Source organism: Meriones unguiculatus, chromosome 15, assembly GCF_030254825.1.
Source record: "Meriones unguiculatus strain TT.TT164.6M chromosome 15, Bangor_MerUng_6.1, whole genome shotgun sequence".
Classification (NCBI taxonomy): domain Eukaryota; kingdom Metazoa; phylum Chordata; class Mammalia; order Rodentia; family Muridae; genus Meriones; species Meriones unguiculatus.
The window spans coordinates 60,835,995-60,862,591 of NC_083362.1; the positions used below are offsets into that span (position 1 = coordinate 60,835,995).

Here is a 26,597-nt window from a genome sequence, read left to right on the forward strand (position 1 = left end):
GGCAGCTATTTCTTGGTAACTGTCCCAGCCTGGGCTCAGTGAGGTCAGGCCAGGAAGGGGACAGCAGAGCCCTGATCTGCCCCTCTGTGGGCCGAGGGCCAGCTTCTCTGCCTGCAAATAGGAGCCCCTCTGTCCTGACAGGACCAACTGACCTTTTAACTGGCCCAAGGTCCTTTGGGCTCCATTCCCCCTGCTAGGGAAGCAGATGATGGGGTGAGGGCTGCAGGGCTGGCCAAGGCCATCCCTTGTCTGTCCTGCCTGTCCTCTGAACCCACCTGCTACCCCAGGTTTCCCTGTACAGACCCTGGCCCACTGTTCTTCCTTCCTTTCCTTGAGCTGACCCCATCCATTCCTTCTGGACCTTAATTACTCTAACTTTGATTCTCTTGGCACTTCAGAACTCATGAAATATTTTTAAATTTATCACCGCATTGAATCTGCACCAGGGATAGATGGTAAGGCATTAAAAATTCCTTCCAATTGCCAAGCGTTCTTGTTAAAAATGCAAACTTCCCCAAAATGAGACTGGTGGCAGCAGCCTTGGAGACAAATTATTCCATCCTCAGGTCCACCCCACACCCAGACCACTCAGCCACTCAGAAGATAGGTCCTTGTGGGGGACAAGGACCAGAGTGGGAGAAGAAGGCGCTCTGAGAGGGAACCCAAGGGCAAGCCACCAACCTTGGGCTGGCGCACATAAATGCACTCTCATGGGACCCCTGAATTCTCATCTAGGTTCCCTCCTCCAGCCTCTCTGCTATCTGCTGGTGTCTGCAGCATGGCTTCCAGAGTGGTGCCATACAGGAGGACGCCTGGGTAAGGGTGCCAGGGGACAGCAGTGCAGGTGAGAGTCCCATACCACGTGTTTCCTCCCAGTACCGCCGCATCGCCACAGCAAGCCCCAGCTGGTGGGGAGGCATTGCCACTGGTGTCCTTGAGAGGGCACAGCCTGGGTCTGAGGAGTAACTCATAGTCCTGCCTTTCAGAAGATCTCAGTTACCCAGTTTTATTTGTTTTGTTGTTGTTGTTGTTTTAAATATTTTTTTTATTTTTAAATAATTTTATACATTCACTTGTATCCCAGCTGTAGCCCTCTCCCTCTTTCCCTTCCAATCCTCCCCTCCCTCCCTCCTCTCTTCCCTGCCCCCTTCCGAGTCCACTGAGAGGAGGTGTCCTCATCTCCTTCTGTCTGGCCCTAGCTTATCAGGTATCTTCAGGTTACCCAATTTTGCAAACAGACGCAGGGGGCCCTCCAGCCTGCTCTAACATTCTGTCGTCCTGTAGCTGAATCAGGAAAAAAAGTAAAAAGAAAAAAAAAAAAAAAGAAAAAAGAATACCTAGGACCAAACCCAAGGGGACATCACCAGGCTCTGTGCCCTATCTAGCAAACTCCTCTTCAGAGACTCCACCCCTCATCCCTCCTACATATTCCAAGAGCCAAACAAATAAATGGACTGGCCGCAGAGCTCGCCCAAGGCACCTGCAGCTGAGAATGAAATATGTTTGTGTTTTCAGCCAATTTAAGTAGGCACAGGAATTGTCCCCACTCTGTGGCTTTTTGCCCTGACCTCTAAGAACACCCACAGCAGCCTGGAGGCACCCAGGTTCCAAAGAGAAAGAACAGGGATTGATACTGCACTTAAGGCCACCTCTTCCTCTATGTGGAGAGGCCGGAGAGCCAAGGTCATGCACGCCAGGGCAACACAGTTCACCTGGTAGCCACGCGTCACCTACCTTCCATGCCATCCTCACGATGCCCATTGAAGTTGTCGTAGGAATCCCAGCGGATAAGAGGGTCGGAGGTGTTATAGTCTACAGAGACACTGGGCCCATTCTCCAGGTGTTCCATGCCTATGGCAGGGGAGAGAGGAAAAGAGATCAGCATCTAGAAAACAGAGGGCCAGTGAGCTGCCCCGTGGACCATCCCTGAGGAACCCACTTGTTTTCTTTGAGGTCTAGGGTGGGGCTTAGGTTGCCTGAAGATCCTGGGAGTCTCAGACCAGGTCATGGGGGCAAATCAGGACAGAGCACTGAAAAGGAAGTCTCTCTCTCTCTCTCTCTCTCTCTCTTTCTCTCTCTCTAGCAAGTACACACCCACTGGGCGGCTTTCTCATTGGCCTTGGAGCAGGGGTCTGCTTTGCAGACAGGAGAAGCGACAGGGGAAAGGCTTGTTCAGAACCACCCAGAGGTGGAGACAGCAGGGAAATCACATCCGGGACACTGAGAGGACACAGACTGGAAAAGGTCATCCCAGGCCTGGCCCCTGCCCCCACTTACGACGTTCCCTACTTCAGACACACATCTGCAAGAACAGGGCCATTTCTCTTTTACATCCACAGGGTCGGCACAAAAACTAGTCAGGCCACTCAGAGTAGCCTATTTTCCCAGCCTGGCAGTCCTTTCTTTAATCTACCCAGAGTCCCTCTGCCTGGAACCTAACTTCATCTCCTCCCATTCTGTCCTTAAAAAAGATGAAGAGCAACTGGTCTCCATATTTAGAGTCTAGAGGAAGAAAGGTTATTATTAAACCAGACTTCAGGTTGAGCCACTTCAGCTCATAAATACCCACAGTCCACCCAGCACCCCTGAATGTTCTCTGGCTGTCCCCTCCATCCACCGAGACCCTCGGTTTCTGAATATAACAAGATGGTGACCTTAAGGGACCAGAACATTTCAGTCAATTCAGCACCTCACTGTCTGCATTTATTTTTATTATATAGAAAATGAGGCGCTGGATCAGGTTTAGCCGGGAGTCCACAATGATACCAAGATCCTTTACCCTGGCCTCCTCTAACTCACGTGTTGATGGAGCTGACCATTGAGAGTGAGACAGGAACAGGTGAGGATGAAGGGAAGGGACTGTCACAGGGGCTATACCTTGGATTTTCTCTGGCCCATAGGAAAAGACAAACTCCACTTTGCCATAGTCAGGAAACCGATCATCTGAAAGAGAAGAAAAGGAGAAGCTGGGCCACACACATTCCCAAAGAGAAAGGTTTCTTCTAGAAAAGAATTCAGTCGTATATGCCTATGTGGTTAATAACACAACAACATTCATCTTTTACACAGAGGAAGTTGTACAAGCATGGGGACAAAAAATACCGAGATAGGTTCTCATGTAGCTCAGGCTGGCCCCAAACACACTATATAGCTAAGGACGGTCTTCAACCTGCCGCCCTGTCCTGCCTCCACCCCATGAGTGTGGAGATTATGGGGATTAAGCCTAGGGCTTCACAGGCACATTTGCAGGCATGCTACCAACGGAGGTCCACCCCCAGCCCAGGCTCACATTGACAGTTCAGGCCCCATCCTCGACAGGGTTCTACCTCTGAGGAAAACACAACCTGTCCAGTTACTGACTCTATAGTATCCCGCCTGTAAGGCTCTACATCACAATCACTGTCTGCACCGTTATTTCTAGAAATCAGCTCCAAGTGACCCTCTTGCTTCACTATGAAGCATCTCTTCTACCCTCCCCCACCCCTTTTAATATGGGGTCCGGCTAGCTTTAAATTCAAAAGCCCCCTGCCATAGCCTCCTGAGTCGTGGGGTTATACTCCTTAATTAGTGACTGACGTGGGAGAGCCCAGCCCATTGTAGGCGGTGCCAGCCCTCCTGGGCAGGTAGTCCTGGGGTTCTACAAGAAAGCAGGCTGAGCAAGCCATGGAGAGCAAGCCAGTAAGCAGCACTTCTCCGTGGTCTCTGCTTCAGCTCCTGCCTCCATCTTCCTGTGCTGCTTAAGTTCCTGTCTTGACTCTGTATGATGATGAACTGTGATGGGGAAGCATTAGCTGAATAAACCCTTTCCTCCCCAAGTTGCTTCCAACCCCAAGTTAGTCATGGTGTCCTACCACAGCGAGAGTAAACCTAATTAGGACAGACACTGCAAAGCTTCTGTCTGTGGGCCTGTTGATTCTCAATGGTCCTCCAGACTAGCACCATGCAAGAGAGAACTGGGACCCCCTTGCCTCTGTGTCTCCTCAGCCTCCTCCTGATTTTGTCAGCTCCACCTTCATCCCCTCAAGACTGATTATAATCTGTCCTGAAACTTACAGCACCTCCCATGTTGGTCCTCCTGGCTTGGATACAAAGAACTCTCACAGAACATCCTTCTCACTCCATGTGAACCTCCCCCTCCTCTCAGCTGGCCCCTTCATGCCTTCTGCCTGAGCCTAGCCGGGCCTGGGTCACCAACCACTGCTTGTAGGAAGAGGTTCCAACAAAGATCCCATCTGCTCTGTGGGGCACCATCATTTGATGTGTGTGTTCTCCTCTATGCATACTGCTTCACACCTGTTTGTGTTTCTCCTGTGAGACTGTGGACTCTCAAAGGCAGGGTTTAACTGCTTTCTCTTTGCATCTCCCAAATCTAGCACACATCTGCCATGTTTTAACACGAAGGAGATGCTTGGGTGGGGGGTGGGGGGGTAGGTGAGTGAGGATGCTATTGGGTGAACAGTGAACACAGGCATGGATGAATGCAGGGATCCATGCATGCACGCATTAGCAGGTGAGTAACTGTGCTGATAGATGGATGGGTGGATGGGTGGATGGACTGGCAGACACACCAATGGGTAGATGTCAGAATAAATACTCAGGTGGATGGATGAAAGAATGGTTGGATAAACGGTGTGTTAATAGGTGATTAAGGGAATAAATGTGCAAAAGGATGCATGCAAGAATCCAGATATGTGTATGTGTGTTTGTGTGAAAATGCCTGTATATACACACACACACACACACACACACACACACACACAAACACACATATTCTAGGCCTGAAAGTAATTCAGACATAGCCTCAAGTGAGCAGAAGAGACTCCAGCCTCCCCTGAGAGTCCCACATTTCTTCCTCCTTTCAGGCACACCCCTACTTACATGCACCCCTCCCAAGGGATGCTTGTTTCCCGCTTCAGCACCCCTAAGACATTTTAGGGTTATCAAAACAGAGACCACATCGTGCCTCACTTTGATCCCAGCACTTAATACTGAGCCCAATATTAAAACACCTGCGAATGCTAGAAAACTGACTCCCAATGCTCACGTGAGACAAGGAGGTAGGACAAGAAGGAGACAATCTGAAGCAAGCGCCAGAGAAAAGTGGAAAGCAACAAACAGCCCAGAGGCCCTGCAGCTCAGGGATGGGCCAGAGAGAAACTGATCTTGATTTCTATTACAACCCGAATTCCTAACCTCAGTCCCGTCCTGTCACGACTCTCCTTCAGTTCCCTTGCCCTGTCATCCCTGAGACTTGGCAAACTGTGTGACTCAGAGAAGATGGCCCCAGCAGCCACTACATCATCTCATACCAGGCTCCTCCCCTGCTACAGGAGCCCCATCCTGATCCCCATGCCCAGTCAGGGAGCCCACCTTTGAAGGCCTCATCCAGGTCTTCCTTCCCAAAAACAACCCCCAAGTCATGGATGGCACAGGTGTGGAACTGCACGCGGAAGATGACATCTCGAGATGGACTACGGAACTTCTTGTGATAACACTTCAGCTAGGTGGAAGGGGGCAACGGGGGGAGGATGGTCAAGTCTCGGGAGCCTCCTGGCTGGCTCCATTGGCTGAGCCCCAAGGCTCACCCCAAACCCAGGGAGAGAGAGGTCACCAGTACCCCTCCCCCCAAAAAAAGGATCTCAGCTCTTTGGGAAACTTCTAGAACAGAAGAGGAGGGGAACGGTCTGGAGTTGTGGGGAATGTCCTATATACAGGTGGACATGCAAAAAGGAAATGTGGCTTTCAAATAGAAGCAAGCTGGTCCAAGTTTAGGATTGGGTGTGTCTTATCACCACCAGGATAGAGGTGGAAGGTCACAGTTCACCCTGAGTGGCAGTTCCCTAGTGATGTCCCAGAGCAAAAGATGAGACTAGGAAAAGACGATCCACTCCAAGGGAGGAAGTTAGACCAAGACAACGTGAGGCTGGGAAGGCTATGGGAACCCACAGTTCCAAACTCAGTGGCCTACATGGGAACAGTTGGGTGTCCCATGTCCCCCAGGGTGGACAAGAGAAGGGACACTTGAGGAGGAGGGTGGAGCTCACCAAGATGTCTCCCTTCAGGAGCAGCCCTGGTTCGATGGTGATACAGATGCTGGCCTGGCTGTCTCCAGGGATGTTGCTGAGGGAGAGAGATGGGGAGGAAGAGTGCTGCTGAGGAAGCAGGCTCAGTTCTCCCGTCCTCCCGCCCACCCCCTGTCCTCACTCACAGGCTACTTACTAAATGCCAGATGTGTACACAGGTTGCATGGCTTGGTAGATACGGAGAAACGGCCGGCACCCTGTCAGAGAGGGGAAGACATGAGGCAAGAAGCAGAAATGGTTGTGGGGAAGGGGAACATAGGGAGGGGAAAGAAGGAAAAGAAGAGGAGAAAGGGGGGAAGCAAGAACAGGAAGACTAACTTCATTTCGAAGGCATTGTAAGTGGACAAGGCATTGCCTCCTTTAGTGTCTTCTGCCGCTAGGCGTGGCCAGGCGTCAACCCGACATTGCAGAGGAGAAGGGCTGAGCCCACTGAGCTCTGCTGAGAGCCCCACCCAAGCCTCAATGACACTACAGCGTGGAGAATGGTTTGTCACCCAAGGCTGCCCAGAAGGAAACAGAAGCTAGAGGGAAGGGATGGAGCAGGTACCTCCTTTAGACTCAAAGTTGGGGATGCCGTGCATGATCACATGGTGCAGAAACAAAGGCTTGTTGTTCATTTTGATGGAGCCAGAGAGTAGGCCGCTGAAGTAATGCACATACCTGCACAGGGATAAGGTGGCATTAGGAAGTCCTCCGTTCATCTACCCACACAGCCACCCACTCACCCATCCGTCTACTCACCCACCCATTCACCTAGTTATCCACCCACCCACAAGCCCATGCACACACCCATCCACCCACATATTCGCTCACCCATGAATCCATCCATGCATCCACCCATCCATCCATCCAACCACCCACCCATCCATCTACATATTTATCTATCCCTCTATCCATTCATTCTTTCTGCAAGAACACCACCCTAGGCTGCCATCTACCCCAACCCACATGACATGCACCCACCCAAGCCACAGGGCAGCTGAGTTATTCCAGCCAGGGCAGGCCTCCAAACTTGCAGAGACCCAAGAGGTAAAGAACAAGAGACTTGAAAAATTGCAGAGCATGGATCCCATTTGGCATTCTCTAGCACCCCCTTGTGGTGAATATGAGTATCGCTTTCCTGCCTCGTTCCCAGCCCAGGGATCACACCATCATCGCTGGCAGGCACAATTTAGCAGCTTTCAACTGCACAAAGCAGGCTGCCCAACCAAACACCCCTAATAGCTTGACTGAGCCAAACCCCACTTATGACTATTTCCACTGCAAGCTTATATTAGGTCCTTATTCTCTCTCTATCTCTCTCTCTCTCTCTCTCTCTCTCTCACACACACACACACACAGAACAAACAGTAAACACTTAATAATTGCAGTGCTTATTTTATTTCCTGCTGAATGTACGGAATTTTCTATATTAACTTCTTTACTTGGTATCTGAGATTATTAGCTTCCTAAATATCCTAATTCTAGGTTGGTTTGCAGTTGGGTTTTTAGTTTGTTTCTTTGGGGGTTTTATGTTTCTGGTGTGTGTGTGTGACATGTTAGGGATTGGACCCAGTGTCTCCTGCATGCTAACCACTCAACAGATTGAGCTATACAAGCAGCTGAAGCAACCTCTAGTTCTTCTAATAAAGATCTTGCTGGTAGAACGGAAGGACTGAGCCATCTCCTTTCTTTCCGTACCAAGAGGGAAAAATCAGGTTCATAAAAAGTTGCGACGCACAGCAAGATCACACAAACCAGGGGATGGGAGAGAGAAGGAGAGAAGCCTGGACTTCAAAGCGTCTCCAGAACCACCCGGTCAGTCCTCTAGTGCTGAATGGTTGACATTTCCTCCTTTTCTGATTCGCTGGAGAACCAGGTTGAACCAGACAAACCAATCAAATGGAAACTGGAGCTCTACAAGAGCCAATAGCTCCACAGGAGGGTAAGACTCTAATTATGACACCAGGACACTTCCCCTCCACCCCCCATCTCTTGGCCCCTTGGCCCACCTCCAGGCCCGGTCTATGAGCCTGGGTGGGGCCATCTCGGCCTCCTCTAGCAAGATAATCTGATGGGCATTGCCAGCTCCTATTCAGGGCCCTGCCCAGCCCCCCCGGCCCGTTACTCAAACCGGAAACCTGGAATGGCGGGTTCCCATCAGATCTCCTGACCAGGCCAACAGGATGTGTCTGTGTTCTGGGGACAATGAGTCCAAGGGCGGGTGACAACGAGTGAGAGAGCCACAGGCAAAGCCCCTCCCAATCACTCCTTGCTCTTCCCTCTCCAACTGCCAGGTCCCCTGTAAGCAACACTGACAAGGAAGCAAGGGGAAAGTGGCAGGGAACGTTCCGGAAACCCACAGCTGCACTTTCTCCTGTGTGTAGGGAGGGTGGTCTGCTACCCCCACCCCCTCAACAAACGCACTGGCCCATGGCATCTGTGGGAAGACACAGGTCACACACACAGACAAATCCACAGGGTGGCTGCCTCGCGTGTAGGCGTGTAAGAAATCCCTTGGACTTCTCTTTCTCATCAGGGGAGCCAAATCACAATGACTGTTCAGCCCACGTTCTCCAAGACACAGCGGGACCCATCAATGGTCCATATCCCTATTAGTAAATAGACTGTGACCTTTAGGGTCAAAGGTGACTGAGACCAAGCTGTCATGCGTGCGTGCCAGACCCCCAGGAGCTGGCGCGTGGCTTGCCATGCTTCCTCCAGAGGAAGAGTCTTAGACCACTAGTGCTGATGGCTTCTCGGAGGCCTGCAGTCAGTGAGGGTATACCAGTGGAAGGCACTGGCGAGTAAGCATGTGCTTTTATTTGGGCTTCCAAGTACAATGGCAATAACGGTCCCCAGCAGTGACTGCAGCTCCTATCCAGATAAGCAAGGTGGAGACATGGAGGTGTGTGTTGAGGATCCTCAAAAGCAAGGGGCAGGATCAGCCCTTAGAATCTATAGCTAAGTCCCCAGGGGACACAGAAGCCATGGGGGCCTTAAGCCTCCAGCCTTCCTGCCTGCCCTGCCCAGACTCCCCACCCTTGGCTTGAGACACCCCCCCCCTTTCACCCTGTCCACTCAACTGTGGCTTTTGTCATTTTGAGTCAGTCCCATGCCCACCCATCACTCTAGCGGCCATGGTTTGAACTTTCTTCAAAGATGCCTGCTGACATCTATAGCAATCTTCTGTTTGTAAGCACGCAGTTGTTCACAAGAAGCTTATCTGTACCCATCCTTGTGTGACAGATCTGGTGCCCTGTCCTTGGTGTGGGAATGGGGCTGAACCAGCACAGGCAGGTAGCAGGCCTACACGCCACACTAGATTTCCTCCTCTCTAAGTCTTTAGCCTAGGCTAGAGACTGCAGCTTCCCCATGACCAGCTGATCATGCCATTGGCCCCCTGTTAGCCAGACATCATTCAGTCAGGTATCACCATGCATGGGCAGACCCCTTCAAGGTAGCAGGTGGCGTTGCCACGTATCTGGGGGTGCCAGATATCCCAGCTTCCCAGTTCAGCACCTACATTCTAGCTCAGCCACCACTCACTGTGGCCCCTGGTCATGTCTGTACCCTGACCTCGGGCTTCTCATTTGTAAAAGAAGGGTGCCCCTGGGCATCAACACTGTCCAAGTTAGGGCTTCCAAGTCACCTCCACCCAGAGACTCCAGGCAGCTTCCATGAAAACCGCCAGTTCCCTCCATCCCGCTCAATGCTGTAGCACTCCACAACTTAGGAATCCTCTCTCTTCCTTCACTCCCCTCTCTTCTTTATCTCCTTCCTCTCCTCTATTCTATCTCTTCTGTCTTTTTTCTCCATCTTCCCTCTCTCTCTCTCCTCTGTTCTCTCCCTCCCTATCCCTCTGTTTCTGTCTCTCTGTATCCCCATCCCTACCCCCATGTCCTTCTCCACCTCATCCTGCTTCCTATCTGGCATATTTCTTTTTGGGGATGGTCACTAGTTTAGTGCCTGCGCTCTCAACCACAACCCCCTCAGGGAAAGGAAGGGACATTGCTGTTAGCCTGGATATCCAAGTGGCCACTGCTACAACAGAGTTCCTCAACATTGGCGATTAATAACTCCATCTGGTCTCACTTCCTGTCTGGGCTATTATTATGACACTCCAGTGATAACATGTGGCTGGGGCCCTTAGCAAAATATTATAAATTCTCCCAAGAAAAGGCGCCCCTTATAGTGCTACCTATGACCTCCCAGGACAAGCATCAGGGACATCAGTGTCTCCCGTACTCATCCACAGGCTGGAGTGACCCTGCCTTCAGGGCCAAGAACAGCATGTGCTTTCCTTATACAGGTACCTGCTCCCCAACAGCCATGCCACAACAGACTGTTCTCTGTTGGAGGCCTCAGGTAACCTGTGGGTACCACCGCACCCGTGCCACCGCTGGCGGAATGTCTGTACTTGATACACCCTCATTTAAGCAGATGTCTACCCCCCCTGAGAATGCACAAGGCCAGTAACTACCACAGGGAGTGCCCACACTAGGCCTGGAGTCTGGGCACCCACCTCCTCTGGGATGGCTGGCCTATAGGCACGATCTTGTCCTCATAGAATCTCTTCATTGCAAACCGGTCCAGAGCCTGGTCAGCGCTGTGGGGAGACAAAAGACGATCAGAAGAGCCTACCCCCACACCCAAGGGCCTCTTGTCCCCTCTCTCAGGCTCCCCTGGGTTTGCACAGCCCTCCAGCCAACCATGGTGGCCGTGGAAGGACAAACCCCTCCTATAAACACGCTTCACCAAGAAACCTTCAGGAAGGACATGCTCAAGTATCTCCAATCCGTATGGGACAGTACTGAGACCAGGGCTCGACAGCCTGGTGGTGTGGGCATGCATCTCTGGACAACTATTAACTGACTTCTGAGACATAATCCTTTCCATAAAACCTCACACCCCCCCCCATCAAATGAGGCTTAAAGGAGATTGGATGAGGTGACCCCACTAAGAGCCTGGCAGCCATGGGTACATACATGCCCACTCAGCAGACACAAGGCTGGGCTGGTTTCTGAGGCCCTCCACACACCCTCTGAGCATGCAGAGATAATTCTGGCACTCCAATAACTTCCAGTCATGCTTACAGTAAACGCAAAAGTGCTCATTAAGGCCAGCAAGGCCATTGCTCTCTGTTACCCTGACTGTCCCCAGGCCTTTGACTCTATACCCATCAGGCCCTCTGTTCCAACCCACAAATCGTCTCTAAGACCTACAGAAATCCTCCAGATCTCTATAGCCACAGGTGCCCCGGCCACATATCCCTAGCCACCTTTAGTCTCTATTTTTTCATAGCCAAAATCATGGGTGCTGCTGAGGAACTTCTATTTAAGGTTCTCAGAGGCAGGACCTGCACGGTACCCTCTGCCTTCTTCTAAGCACCATTATAACATGGTCTTGGACATAGCTTCTTGGCAGCCACCATGAACAAACAGGCCTTTGGCCTCTGTGCTAGTGGGGCCAGAACAGGATCTGCGGACTGGCTGGGTTTCCCATTCTTTCTCCTAAACACCCTGGCAGAAAGAGAGCCCCTCTGGCTTGCAGCAACTTCCAGATTGTCCCCTGGGCCTAATTCAGATGCAACATTTCTTCTTTACTCCTTCCTGGATTATCCAGGGAAACAGAAGGCAACTAGCCCAAAGCTGTCGGGTAGATATCTTCCCCATAGGATAAGGCTCTTCTCCCTGTTGCCAGCCGTTTTTTCATCCTACCTCAGAGCTTGGGGCACTTTTTCTAGCTCTGGGGGCCCTGCGCTTCTCATCCCTACTGCTCCTCCATCTACATGTGCTTCCTTGCCTCAGGGAAGTAGAAAATATGTAGGTGGAAGAGGGGTGCCCCTACATCAATGCCAAGAGGACAGAAGCCGGGATAGAAGACAGCTGGCCTCTCACCTGGCCGAAATGTTGCTATAGTGCATATACGCTGCAATGACGACCCCAATCCTGCCTCGGTTTCCCTGAAAGAGGCAAAAAAAAGCAATCATTGTTCAAAGCAGGCCCTGCTGTTCAAAACCTATCCAGAAGCGTGGGGGCCAACGGTGAGAGGGAAGGATGGAGTTCTGGGGAGGGAGGCAAGAGGAGGGGGGTCAGAGAAGCCAGTGCACCCTCCACAGCGAGGAACATAAGCCACTGCCCTGCCCCCACTTGTTGGAGGCCTCCTCTTGGGCAGACTCTATTATGCTCTAGAATAAAACACTCAAGCATGTGGGTGATCAAAATCACACAATCTGAACACCCAGGCAGGTGTGCAGATACACTTGTGCTTGCACGCGCCGCACACACACACACACACACACACACAGGTACGTGCATGCACATACAGCCCCCCACCCCCTGCTCTGACCTTGTTGTGGAGAACAACAACATTGTGGGGATCTGCATTGAGCCAGGTGTCCATGGCCTTGCAGACACTGCAGATCTTCTCCAGGGCCGGTGTGTGCAGGTCAGGCCAGCCAAATTCCAGGACCTACGGTTGAATAGAAAAGGGAAAGGCTGGGGACGCCCTCAAGCCAGCCAGCCAGCACAGCATGGGAGTGTCCACTGGCAGCCAGGCTTCTGCCCTCTGTCCTGCTCCCCAGGCCTGCTGAGAGGCAAGAAGAGCAAAGGCCATGACCTAGGACCCAGGCTCAAAGTGGGGTCTTAGGCAAGCCATGTCCCCTTCACAGAGCTGTTGTCCTCACAGGTGTGTGCCAAGGTGTACAATGTGGGACTGATCTCAAAGCTCCCAGAGAGGCCCAAGCCCAGCCCTCCAGCTCCCCTCCAAGGCCAGTTCAAGACTGGTTCGGGGTGACAGAGGAAGGGAAAGGGCGCCCTGATGCTCACGGGCCCCTAGATATACAAACTGTCCATTTCCAGGCTTCTAAGAGAACTGAAGTATACAGAAGCAGGACTTCCCAGTGGCCTTCAGCTTTCAAGCCCTCAAGGCCTCCTCGAGCCCTCTCTAGTTTCACAAAACACTAAATAAAAAGCGCCGCTATTTGGCAGGGTCTGCAGAGCATGCTTATGCCAGCTGTCTACTTTCAGAGACATGATCTGAGGCACAGAGAAATGTGCTACTTGCCTGAGGTCCCATAATGAACAAGATGGAAGACAAGGACTCCAGTAAAGTCACTTAGCAAGCAAAGTAAACCCTGGGGACAGGGACATATAGAAGAGACACAACCCCAGCCCCACTCCCAGAAACCTTGGGTGTCCCCCCACCAGAAGCAGACGAGGTCAGAGCCCACTGTATGAGATTTCAGTAGTTGCTACTATAGTGCATCTTGAAGACCTGAGATGCCTTTGAACTTGGAACTGCCTCAGCACTACATAAGAGGGGGTGTGTTCTCTCTCCTGCTACCCCAAGCTAGGCCAAGTCAAGTCACCCCAAAACAGCCACAGACCCACCTTAGCATGGAGCTTCGTGATGTCGGGCCTCTGCTCGGAGAGGTTGAATAGCTAGAAAGAGACAAAGAGAGAGAGCAGGAAGAGTGAGGGGAAGAAAGGTCAAGGAGGGAGTTTGTCCCCAACTGTCAGGAACCCGGCCACAGGCCAGCCATGCGCTCTTGGACTCCTTCACCTGCCATCACGCCCTCCACTGATAGAATTTTTTTCCCACCATACATGTTAGCCAACAGGATCAGCAGTGAGTTCTCAGGGAAGATGGAAGCTATCACATAGCCAAGGCCCCTTGCTTGAACATATTGAACTGGGGGGATGAGATGGGATGGAGCCTAGCCCTCTGGTACTGAGTGACAATGGGTGAGCTCCTCTGGCTTTAGGACCAAATCCCCTGACAATGATACTTCTCTATCTTCCACCATAGGATATGAGGCATCCCAGAGGGCCGCCTCAAACGCATGGAGCCTCCTCACATCCCACAGCCTACCATCTCCCATGTTTCTTGACACTAACACACACATATGCACACACACACGCACACACACACACACAGCTCTGCAGAATTGCCAGCCTCTATCTCACCACCACAGGTATGACAGTAGCTATGTAATCTCCTAGAAGGAAAGGGGACAGACCCTAGAATGGGCAGGAAGGAGGGGCTGTGACAAAGCACCAACATCCTGGAACTCTGCATTCCTGGAGCCACAGGACTCCAGCCCCATTAAGGAAAACACTGAATGGCATTAACTATGTCACAGAGCTGGCTTTGTACCCTCAGCAAGCCCCATTCTGCAGATGGGAAAACTAATGGTCAAGATCATGCGTTCAGGTATCACAGAGCCACAATGAGAACCCAGGACTTCCTGATCCTTGAAGCCAGGCTCTTCACAATACTGGGTACAGATGACAGATGGATCGCTACAGAGGCCTTCAAAATACATGTCCACTCAGAACTTCGAAGCAGTTAAGGATCCTGTTCGGAAATATTCTTGGATTCAGGGTGATCCTAAGACTAACAACCGATGTCCTTCTAACCAGGCGAGAGATGGGGAAGGCTGTGGGAAGGTGGAGGCTGAGAATGGAGCGGAGCGGCCACAAGCCAGGGAATGCCTGGGGGTGCTGGGAGCAGCCAGGAGTGGGGGAGAGAGCAGTTTTTCGGGATTCAGGGGATCATGGCCTCTCTGACACCCAGACACCCAGCCTCCAGAACACATTCCTGTCATTTTAAGCGGAACAGTGTGTGGCCATTTGTTCCATCAACCCCAGCACCTTCTCAGTCCAGCCCTGTTAAACATGGCACGCAGCCCCCAGAGACTCAGGGCCAGCAGTCCAGACCCCACATGGCTCCCTTGAGCAAGGAGCTGAGCCTCCCTCCAGGGATGGTCAACTTCTTGCTGTAAAGGCAATCTCTCCCTCCCACTTCCCTGACATCTGGTGACTCCAGTCAGCCACAGGGTCCCCCAAACTGCAAATGGCCAAGTCTGCTCCAGAGTTCCCACCCAGAGGAGCTCCACCACACGAACCTCTGCTCTCTCTCTAGGGCTGTTCTGAAGATAAAGTGGCTATTGGAGGGCCTGGCTTGTAGTGTAAGCTCAGCCACATGAACCTGCATCCTTCTTCTCTTCTAGTCTGCACACTGACACATTCATACATTCTTACCCTCACCACCACCCCCCGCCACGTCTCTCACACACACACTCACAAGTGGTCACACATTCTCACACTCAAATAGCACACACCTGGCTCTAGATGCTCCACTCAACCACGCATCCTCCCTTTAGAACCAAATCTCCCTGAGATAGAGTGAAGCCTTGCAAGATGACCGGGGTTATGCTGGGAAGGGGTGCTAGGGTGGGGAGAGCGGGCAGAGACTCTCGGTGTAAGAGGTGACGAGCAAGAGGAAGGGTGAGGCCCGGCCACACACCAGGTAGTTGGCCCCATGTTTGGACTTCAGCATCTGGGCCACTTCACGGAGGTTGCTGCGGAAGTTCTCCTCATTGGCTGTGCTGGGGAAGGACACCGCGATGATGCGCTCGGTGACATACACCAGGTCCAGCTCACAACTGTCTTCCATGGCCCGGCTGACGCTCATGTTTCTAGAGAGACTGAGTAGAAGACGGGTCCAGCTCAGAACCCGGGGGAGCCAACCCTGCCTCTAACACACGGTGCCCGATTAGTCAAGTGGACGTTTCTAAAAGGACCCTGAAGGGGAAAAAAGTGTCTGGAATGGTGCATCCCAGGATCTTGGAGCAGAGCCCTGGCCACCTCCATGCACTCAGACTGAGAAGGCAGGAGGCCTCCCTGGGGAAGGAGGCAGCTCAGGTGATATGCTCACACGGGCTCAAGCTGAGCCGGAGCCCAGGTGCATTCCAGCCTCCCTGAGGCGGGCTGACCCCTGCACTCTGTCCCCAGCTCTCCCCATAGAGATCATTCCTGGCCCAGGTCCCCCTCATTCCTAACGGCCTGAGAAGTAAGAGAGGGTCGGGTGTTGGCTGCAGTGGTGACAGGGGCCCTAGAAACACTGGGGAAAACCTAGGCTAGCAACGTCTCCCCTGGACACAAGGTGGGGGGGGAGGGTAGGGGGAACATGTCTGCCTGCTTAGAAATACCCAGATTCCACCAGGGTTGACATGGGCCTAGATGTCTGGATGGGTGTAGAAAAAGGGCCACTAAAGACAGCCTTCTCTGATGAAACAATAGGTAACTGGCCAGTTAGAGTTGGAGCTGAATCCTAGCTGCTCCTTGCCTGTTTGAATCTCAGCAGCCACTGGGCTATAGAGCTTTGACTACTCATTCTACCCAGGGGCCAGAAGCCACCTGCACATTTACCCCAAACACTGATACACAGTAGCCTTGAGTACCTTTCACTACCCACAGTCCTTTGGTCCTGGCTCTAAAGGTACTGCACCCTCCTCAGAAAAACTCAAAAACAACCCAGCCGTTTCTCTCTAGCCCTCCTCTCTGAGAGGCTGTGGAGGGAGAGGGGCCAAGACAGCAATAGGCATGGGTCAGAGGTGGCCATCCTGGGGTGGTCCTGCTGACCAGCTCCACTGTCGGGCTGGTTTTCAGGAAGGACACAAAGGCAGAACTGTGCCACCAGCTGGACAAGATTGACATCACGGCTCTAAGCGTACCAAGCTGTGGAAGGGACAGGGAGAGTGGGGTCCTCCGAGGGCAGCCTTGGTCTACAGAAGCTCTAGGCAGAACCAGGGCTGGCATCCTCACACACCCTGTGAGCCTCTGAATGAAGGGGGTGAAGACTCCAAGTGAAGCAGGGGGAGGTGGAGTGTGGGCAAAGCTTGGAGTCCTCCTGTGTGTTCTCTTCTCACTGGAGAGAAGGTTCACTCTACAAAGACCTCCCACCCTCAGAGACCTCATCCATAAAGAGTCAGAATCAGCATTGGCCTTGATTGTAGCCAGCTCTGAGTGCTGCTTCTGGGCAGTGGGTGACCTTGAACAAGTCACTGCAGACACTCAGCAACTCATTTGCCAACACACAGACCTTCAGTGCTGTGACAAGGACTGATGAGCTCATGCAGGAAAATATAGAGTCTACTTCAGGGTCTGGTTTGGATCTCACAATGATGAAGGCCAAGGGCCACCAACTCAAGGCTATACAGCACCAGTCTCAGGACCCAGGATGGGACATGAGAATGCCCACACCTCATCCCTTCCCTGTGTGCCAGGTGTACCTGACAGGTTGTGGCTGCGGCTGGATGTTTGGAGAAACTCTCATGGAGCCCTGGAAAAGAGAAAAGACATGGTATTACAAAAGGGCACATAGAGAGGGGAGAACAGAGAGGAGCCTGGCACATGGCCACACAGAGATCCTCCTGGACCGACACTCCATCCCCAACACCCAGACACGAAAACCCGAAGACCAAAAGTACCTGGTGTGGGGAAGACCCAGATAGATGGAAAGAGAAAAATCTCTGATACGGAGACACACGGCCACCTGGCTGGCTCCCCTACTCTGGGGACACACTTACCAAGACTGGCTGGAATGGCAGAAACTCACCAAGCCCTAATTCACCAGGCACTATGGTAGTAACCTCAACTAGAGATCTCAGACAGCAACCACCAAATGTCTACCCTCAGGCCAGCTCTGAACCTGTGTCCTCTGTCACTGCCATCCTTCACTCCCCCTCCCCTCCAAAGCCACAACACTGAGTCACTGGATCAATGGAAAGCTTTGAAACAGAGCGGCAGGTGTGAACTTACAAAGGGCATCCAGGGTCCCATATTTCTAAAAACCGGTGTCTGTTATCCTGTCTCACCTGTCCCATGTCCAGGGTGTTGAGGGTACAAAATTAAGCAAACAGACCCAAGTTGGTAACCCAGACTTTGCCCAGCACCAAGTGAAAGCATAGGGTCATGCTACACAAACTGTGGCTCTAGGCCCCAGCATCCTACTGGGCAGCACGGGGGGGGGGGGGGGGGGTGGAGACTTAGCCCTCTGAACCTGGTAAAATGTCACCAGGATGTCATAGCGAGAGAGTCCAACTCTCAACATCTTGTATGGACACACCAAAAACAAAAACAAGAAACAGAAACAAAAACAAAAAAACAGGCAGATGAGTCTCTTCACTCAGTGTCTGGCATTTGCTCAATGGCAGCTGTCACTTTAGCTGTCACTCTCTCATTAAGAAGAACTGAAAGAAAAGTTCCTGAAAGGGGAAGGAACAACCACCCATCCTCATGGAAAAAAAAAAAAAGACCTGCTTTCCTCTCCCTCAGCAGCCAACACCCACTCCAAGCCAGCAGAATTGGGCACCCCAGCTCTGAATTCCTGGGCTCCACCAAGCCACCATTCCTGGCCACCAAATGGCAGCCACCCCTTGGAGGCAACAAGACCACAGTCTGCAAGGACAGAGACACATGGTGACTCACCCCTGAATCCCTGGGAGGTTGATGATAGAGCAGGATTCGAACCCTGCCCTAGGCTTGGCCACAGAGTACAAGCAGAGGATATTGCACCCAATACTCTGAGTTGTGGACTCTCGGGTCCAGCTGCCCATGGAGTACAGAGCCCTGGCTATGGGTGGGCTGGCCACCCTGCCACTGTGGGGCTGCTCAGAGCTGGGCTCTCAGCTCACAGCGGAAGGAGGAGCCACACAGCGCTGTCGGAGGGACGATTCTCAGTCTCTCAGCATTTCTGGCCCTAGGACTCAGGGTTGTATGAGTCAGACTAGGGCAGGGAAGGCGGGGATGGGTTAGGGGGGGTGTTGTTTGGTTGTCAAAACCCTAAACCAGGCTGTTCCAAAACTCCCCACCCCAAAGCACGCAGAAAACCAACACTTCATCCATCCCTCTGCACTGGTCTCTGATGAGGAGGCCGTGACTTTCCTCAGGCGCTGGGCCCTGCTCCAGGCCCCAGGGCCACCCTGCTATAAATAGCCCCTAGGGTTTCATCTGCTCTGGATCCACAGCCACTCTTGAAGGAAGCCACCACAGCTGCTTCGAACAACTGGAAGCCACAACTTAGCCAAGGTTTACTGTGCAGCCAAGATCAGGGCCAGGCACAACCAAAGAGCTGAAGGAAGACAATGGACCATTTGAGCCAGGACTGGGAAAGGAACTGGAAGCCTCTGAAGGCACAGGGCAAAGGATGCACAGGACCCAGAGACCAGACTCCCAGTCCAGTTCCCCACCACCCTCTGGCCAAGGTTATAACACTCCACATTCCTAACTCCCGCCTGGACGATAAATACTTGGCCCAAACAGAGTCTGGCCCTGCTGCCTCCAAAGGTGATAAGAAAGGTTCAAGCATTCTCTGCAACAGAGTGGCTAGTGTAGAGATGCAAAGAGACTGCCCTGGGCAGGGGATAGGGACCAAACAGCTGGACTGTCAGCCCCTGATGAATCACAGGGCTGGGCTGCCCTCCTACCAACAGGGCTTCCTGTTTTCTGCAAGGTTTGGGGACACATGACCCTTCGCCAGCAGAAAGCAGGCTTGCACAGAGACTAAGGGTACATCGTGAGTACAGGAGAACAGTAAAGGGGCAGCCAGGAGCAAACACACCCCTCCTGGTGACTGCCTATGAGACAGCAGCCTAAGCTGAGGCCTGGAGTCAGCTCTGTGCCCCTCCCTTGGCGGACATCCCCTCGGTGCTTAAACATTCCCTGAGGCTTCGTTCTGGGCTCTGGGCTCCTTGGAGGAGAAGTGGAGAAGCCCTCTTTCTGTAACTATCAATCCAGTGCTGAGAGGCGCAGTGGCTTAGCACAACAACAGAAGGCTCAGAAATCTCTTACCTGCCCCACTAGGAGTCCCTGGGGAAGGTTTATTTTAAAAAGGAAAATAAATTCTCTGCCTGCCTGTAATCCCATTCTTTTCTCCTCTAGGGAATCTCAAAACTCTTAACTTCCTACTAACTCCTCCCAAGACCAATAATAGAACTTTTGATCCAACTCCCTGAGCACCAAACAGAAGTCTCCCTTATCCTCATCTCCCAAACATGTCTCTCCTTCGCAGTAAGGCCTCCGTGAAAGAGGATTCCACAGCCTCCCCAAAAACAACATCCTTCCTCACTGTCAGGATGTTCCCCCTCATATCTAACCCTCATCCTTCCTGCTGTGGGCACCAACTCTCTTTGCCTTGGTTCTCCCTGTAGGCAGGAGCCAACCATAACTCAGACATTCCTGGGTAGCTCAGGTCTGAAGCCTGGGGCTGCCTTCCTTTCAGGTCCATGGAGCAAACAAAACACCTCTGGACAGAGGAAAAGAAAAAAATTGTTTCCTGAACCTAGGTCCCCAGGGTCCCAGCTGAGCGGTGGGTCTGCCAGTGAATACCAGGGGTCGGGCCAGGCAGCCAGAGCCCAGCCCTTCATTCCTGCATCTCCTGGGGTTGAGGCCCCCCACACAGGCCCCTGCAGCCACACCCCTTCCTCCCCCCCTTCCTGCCCACCACTTGGATTTTTCCAAAACAAAGTGCGACACAGCACACGCCGCAGCTTCCACTGAACACCAGCTCCATCAGAGGAAACTGCCTGCAGAGGCCACAGCAGGAAACGCCTCACAAACAAGGCTAGTAGTAGTCCCCTGGGCAGGTCTCTCCATCCCCCTGCCCAGAACACACGGGAGCCCCAGGCAACCAGGGACCAGTACTGCAGCTCTGGGTTACCCAACCTGCCACACGTGTGGAAGGCTGGCAGTGGGGTTTCCGCTCTTTGGGAGCAGCAGGCCCATCTGGAATCTCCTCTCCTGCTTGCCCTCTTTCCACTCCTTTAGAAAGACTCATTTTCCCCTCCTCCCTCCCACCTCCAGACCAGGCACCACCCTGACGCACCCTGACACACAGCCACTTGCAGACTCCCTAATCCCACACTGAAAACTAAAACAAGATGCCATCAGTCACAATTAAGGGGCCACCTCTTTCTTCCCTAAGACCAAGGTCAAACATGCCCTTAGGGTCAAAAGCTCTTCTATATGTCTAACCTTACTCCTGGCTTGGCTCTAGTTTATGGACCCATATGGCCCAGGGTTGGGAATGAGGGGTCATAAATCCTAGGACATAACTTCCAAACACACCCAGAACATCAACTGAAAGTAATGATTCAGGGGCTGCCACTTCAGCCCCTGGCTAAGGGTTAAGAGGCCTGGAGGACACTTAACAGAGACACTCAAGGGTTATCTCAAGCTTCTGTTTCCTTGTCTATAACATGGAGCCACAGCATCTGCCACACACCCAGTCATGAAGGCATACAATTTCCCAGCCTAGCTCCCGGCCCTAAAAAGAAATAATGGTAATAATACAGGCTAGCATTTACTAAACACCCATCGAAGCCAGGAATGCCTCGAGCTAGTTCACCCTTTGCAATAACACCCGCAAAACTAAATTCTCAAAAGCATCCTGAACCTTTTCTTCAGTGTACCAGTGAACAGGAATCCTCACGTACCTCTACGGTGCCTTCGCCCAACCTAGGAGTCTTTATGACCCCTAGACAGCTCCACTCCTTATTGCTGGGCCTCTGGCGTCCCAGGATGGTACAGCAGTGTCGGTGGGCCACCCTCAGGAGCTGCTGCAGCTCAGCCCCTCCCTGTGAGGCCCTCCCTACCAGAGGCCAGGCAGCTGTCAGATGATAGGGCCTCGTGCCATCAACAGCTCCCCTTGTGCCAACCGCCAAAACCACTCCCTGTTCCTCTCCAGGCCTGCAGTGGACGGAGGGGCCAGCATGGGGCAAAGGGCAGAAAAGACCTGAGGAAGGTGAAGGGTGTTCTGTGGGGCCTGCTACCCGCAACAGAGATCAGGGGATCCTATGCCCTAGCCTGAGTTCCTTCAGAATAAGAAACATGTGCCTTGACTCCCCTTGTAAAACTGAGGACAAAATGAGCCAGGGCTAGATAACACCTTTTGCAGAGTCCTGAATCAGAAGCAGAAAAAGCCACACAGTGCTCCTGTCTCCAAGGAAGCAACCCCAACAATGTCTCCAGGACCCAAGGACACCTTAAGAACCCAGGACTCCTTCACCTCAGCCCTGTTTCCCTCACCACCTCCAAGCCTGCCCTCCACCAAGCTTGGCTCTCAGATCTGCCTCTCTGCTCCTCCCTACCCAGCACTGCCACGGCATCGTGATGACTACCAGGGCCAAGCCTGAGCCCAGCAAGTGACTTCGTGGACCTTCCCTGTTCCCAGAACTGTGGCCAAGCCAGCCAGGCCTCCTCCAAGAGAGGTACAAAGAAAGGCATAGCCACAAGTCGGGTCTGAGGGCAGCCCCCTCCTGCTCGTTCTCCTTTGGAGCTAGTCTTGACCCCTGCCCTCCTCATACTCACGCCCTCCTCCAGGTTTTTCGGAGAGCTTCCACCCCGGCAGTCTCCTTCCCCCTGTAGGCAGAGGAGAGACCGTCAGAGAGAGGGCAAGATGAACAGTGAAAGTCCTACCTGCCAGCGTCACAGTGGAGGGTAAAAGGGTAGCAGAAGGTCCAGGTGGGGAAACTTGTTACTTAAACATGTTTGTCTAGTCAAAGGTCTATCAGAGAGATGGAAGCCTCTCCTTTGGGCTACCCTGTGGGACACCTGCTACCCCATTTGAAGATGAGAAGCTGAGGAACTGACAGGCTCTCCCTCACCTGAAGTCTCGCAGGTAGAGCCTTTGCCTCCAGCCCTTCCCATAAGACTCCTCTTCTAGCCTCAGTTTCCCCACCTCAGATTGCCACCCCACCCCCGCAAGCCCCTACTCTTCTCATTCTCTTCTTCCAGCCTGAAGGAAACCCTCTGCTCATATAGTCCAAAAGGTTGGCAATCTGCCCAGCTTTCTCGTGTCCTGCCTCTCCCCTGCCTTCTGCGTGCGTGTGTGCCAAGTGTGTGTACATGTACGTATGTGTCTGTGTGTGCAGGTGTACATGCATGTTGGTCACCTTTGCAAACAGTGAGTCACTTTTCCTAAGGCAGACAGGCCTGCCCCCTCCCTACCCTCTCAAACAAGTTTGGCCTTTGAGATAGGGTCTCTTACTAACCAGGGACTTGTCAAACAGACTAGGCTAGCCAGCAAGACCCCAGGGTCCACCTGCCTCTACCTCCCCAGCACCATTGTTCCAAGCACGTGCCACCACACTGAGCTTTTTTTTTTCCCCAGGTGGTTTCTGGGGACTGAGGTCAGATGCCCATGCTTTGCACAGGCACTCTCCCTGACTGAGGGTTACCCCAGGCCTCCCTCTTTTTTGTTTTGACTTGTTTAGTTTTGAAAGTGGTCTCACTACAGAGCTCAAGATGACCTAAAGCTCAGGACAACCTTCCTGCTTCACCCTTCTGGATTCCAGGTTTACCCATTTGTAGAAATATTTAGCATCTTTCCTCCAGGCTCCAACCCTTCTCCCATCTCCAAATCCACCTGCCATCGACCTCCTCCCGGCACCAGCTTCTTCACGTTGCCTCCGTTGATACTCACCACATCTACTACATTCTTGGGTATGCTCTCTGTGGTGATGGGCTAGGGACAAAGAGAAAATAGTGTGAGCTTCACAGAGATAGCGGCACAGCCACCTGCTAGGCCGGTGGTCAGGGTGCTAAAAAGAACACAATCCCAAGCTTCAAGGCATCACTTGGCTGGTCCCAAGCTGGGAAGCAGCATTTGCAAAATGAAACACAATCTTATTAACAGTAGAGCCATCCAGTCCCACCTGACCAAGGGCTATGCAAGCCTCAGACCCCTCAGACGGGGACAACAGGACAAAGCACTCCTGCTCCAGCTAGTCAGGGCTTTCACCTCCACTGTGTCTATCCAGGGCAAGAACCAACAGAGGCAGGGACCACCACGGCCTGTCAGCCCCAGCAAACAGACCTAAGTTACAATGAGAGAGGCCCAAGAGCATGAGTTCCTGGGGTCAGAGCCTGCCAAATACTGGCCAAGTCCCACTCTCCAGTGACTTGCTGGACCTATTCTTGGTACCTATGGTACACAGAGAGAGACAGAGACAGACAGACAGACAGACAGAGAACACTCCTACATTCATCCCACACCATGTCTTCTCCTCCTCCTCCTTGGTGGGCTCCCTCCTCTCGGAAGCTCTGATTATACCCCATGTGGTACCCCATTCGCCTCCCCATCCGTGCCTTCCTAAGGAATGGTCTAATCTGGCCCTATACACTGTGTTCTTTTAAGATCTGTTTTTATTCTTTTGATTATGTGCATGTGTATATATCTGTATGTGGATTTGTTCCCAGGAGTACAGTTGCCCCATACAGGCCAGTAGCATCAGATCTCTGGCACTGGATTTACAGGCGGCTGTCAGTCATTCCACAGGAGTGCTGGGAACTGAACTCAGGTCTCCTGCATGCACAGTACAGTCTTAACTGCTAAGCTATCTCTCCAGCCCTGATTTTGGATTCTTGGTCTATCTTCATCCCAAGTAATCACAGTGACATTTCAATCAACTCGGTAGAAACTCCCTCATGCCAGGAACCAGGGGGACCAGAAGTGGGCCATCAGTAAATACGCATGGATGGACCATCCCAGCCATCCTCCCTCTGCCCCAGTCAACACAAGGGCTTCATCTTAAAAGTGTCTACAAGAGTGAATGATGAGGAATAGGAGTTTCCTTTTCCTAGGCCAAGCTCATCTGGCCACACACACCATTCCTAGAGCTCTATTTGCAACTCCAAGAGGGGACTGTGACCACCTGAAAAGCTACTGGCACGGAGTGTCCCACCAACCTAAAACCTCTGAGTCATCACATGCTGCAGGAACCAGAAATGTGTGTTTCCAACAGGGTCCTGGCCGGCTCTAAGAGCAGACAGCCCAGCCCACACCACGACTTTGCCGTTCACTAGCAGGCTGACCACAAGCAGGTTGCCTGTGCTTGACACCCACCTGCATGGCTGCCTGAGGGAATGCATGCTGAGCAAATGGAATAAAGGCCCCCTACAAGGAGGGCCTGGTAAAGCACAGGCTAGCCCTTACTGCTTAACCTCTCACCTTAGGGTTAACACAAGGCCCACCCCACCCCACCCTACTCAGATCCCTGACCAGTCTTCTCTGAGCCATTAAGATTTAGTAGAGAATGACAGGCCTCAACAGAGGCAAAGAAATTCGCCCTTCCTGCCAGGGATCGTCTGACTGCTGTCCCCTCTGCTCCCACCCCTTTCTTTCCCTTGCCAGCTGGAGGCCAGCCACAGGCAAGGCTCACCAGCAGTCAGATGCCTTCAACACACTGTCCCACATGTCTCCTGAGGAGCTAAAAATTTCCAAACACCCAAACTGGCCTCCAGAGTTCATAACCCCAGCCCAGCAAGCATGCGCCCCCTCGACCACAGTTCTCTAGGACTAACCACTAGCAGTCTTAAGACTACCTGAGAATGGAAAAGGGCAAGGACTGGCCCCAAGTAGGCAGAGTCAGCTAAGGCTGCCCAAAGCGCACAGTGGCACAGTGGGGAAGCTCCCAGGAACTCCCAGGGGCAGCTGGGGACTCAGAAATACCAGCCTCAGAGAACTGCCCTGATTACACCTCAAATGCAAGCCTCCATGCACACAGGCAGACAGACAGATGGGTGAATGCACACATACACACACATACACATACATACAGACACGTACAATCGCGTGTGTGTGTACACAGATACACACTAACCCTCTCTGGCTGAATTTTAATCTTGGGGGGGAAAAGGTGGTTTGTTGGTTTGTTTGCTTTTTTAATGTATGTATATGCACCCAAGTGTACATATATGTACCACTTGTGTGCAAGCGCCTGTGGAGGTCAAAGAGGGCGTCAGATCCCCTAGAACTGAAGATACTGGTCACCTAATGGGTGCTAGGAACTGAAGCCAGGTCCTCTGCAAGAGTAGCAAGTGTTCTTAATTGTTGAGCCATCTCTCCACTCCTTGCTCTTTCCTCTTAGAACACCCAGCTCCCCAACACTCTCTATTTTATATTTACTAACATCCTTTAGAGCCTGCCTCTCCCTGAAATACGAGGGATGCCCACGCTGAGCAGACGACAGTGTCCAGCACACTGTGGGCCCTTAGAAAACACCTGTGGAATGAACAGTCTCCTTGCTCTCTTCCCTGATACCCCACCATGCTCAGCACTGATTGGCAACACAGCAGCAACCCAGGTTCTCTGGACATATGAAAGCCTTTACCTTCATCTTTGTTCAGTTTTAGGTCAGGACCCTTCTATACCACATGCACACGCACACACACGCACACTACATCCTCAAGAAAACTGCTAGAGGGCTTTGAAGCATCACCTCCTCCTGCCCCCTGCTCCACAGACAGGAGCTGAGGTGCAGATGGAAGACCTGCCAATATCGTCAATAAAATGCAAGGGAGGCCTAAACTGCCCAAGGACCGCCAAGCCCAACCCCACATTCAGTTCACTGCCCCTCTCCTGGGGTCAGCTGGCATCTCAAGGTTAGCTGAGGAAGGCTGATTCACATGGAGTCTAAACAAGGACAATGCTGGCCTCACACAGGATCCCTAACCTCTGCCAGCCCGGGACTAGAAACTGAAGTTACACCCCCTCCCCCCCGGACAAACACACACCTGTCTCGCATTCTGCACCGTGTCTCTGTCCATTCTTCCTCACATATTGCACCCTAGCTGCCTCCATTGTCCCCCTGCATTGCCAGCCATGATCTAGAGGCACCTTTTCCCAAGGCTGAAGCAAGAATGACAGCTTGACACGCAACAGACAGGGGACCAGGCTCTGCTGCTT

At 52.4% G+C, this 26,597-nt stretch overlaps 1 protein-coding gene across 15 annotated transcripts in view; it reads right to left on the bottom strand.

Annotated features, from left to right (window-relative positions):
• Tns1 (tensin 1) overlaps positions 1 to 26,597 on the bottom strand; it is a 207,111-nt gene that overhangs the window by 65,790 nt on the left and 114,724 nt on the right. For 13 of the 15 annotated variants that reach the window (XM_021664289.2, XM_060368608.1, XM_060368603.1 and 10 more), the window contains 14 exons: positions 23,334 to 23,375; positions 22,220 to 22,270; positions 17,143 to 17,192; positions 15,375 to 15,555; positions 13,457 to 13,507; positions 12,414 to 12,536; positions 11,963 to 12,027; positions 10,588 to 10,671; positions 6,631 to 6,743; positions 6,220 to 6,280; positions 6,045 to 6,120; positions 5,371 to 5,500; positions 2,878 to 2,943; positions 1,735 to 1,851 (listed from right to left, as the gene is read on the bottom strand). In XM_021664289.2, coding sequence (XP_021519964.1) covers positions 1,735 to 1,851; positions 2,878 to 2,943; positions 5,371 to 5,500; positions 6,045 to 6,120; positions 6,220 to 6,280; positions 6,631 to 6,743; positions 10,588 to 10,671; positions 11,963 to 12,027; positions 12,414 to 12,536; positions 13,457 to 13,507; positions 15,375 to 15,555; positions 17,143 to 17,192; positions 22,220 to 22,270; positions 23,334 to 23,375 — 1,210 coding nt within the window. Of the gene's footprint in view, positions 1 to 1,734; positions 1,852 to 2,877; positions 2,944 to 5,370; positions 5,501 to 6,044; positions 6,121 to 6,219; positions 6,281 to 6,630; positions 6,744 to 10,587; positions 10,672 to 11,962; positions 12,028 to 12,413; positions 12,537 to 13,456; positions 13,508 to 15,374; positions 15,556 to 17,142; positions 17,193 to 18,340; positions 18,541 to 21,345; positions 21,443 to 22,219; positions 22,271 to 23,333; positions 23,376 to 26,597 lie in introns of those variants that run through there. The other 2 variants (XM_060368614.1, XM_060368613.1) reach the window with 2 other exon arrangements.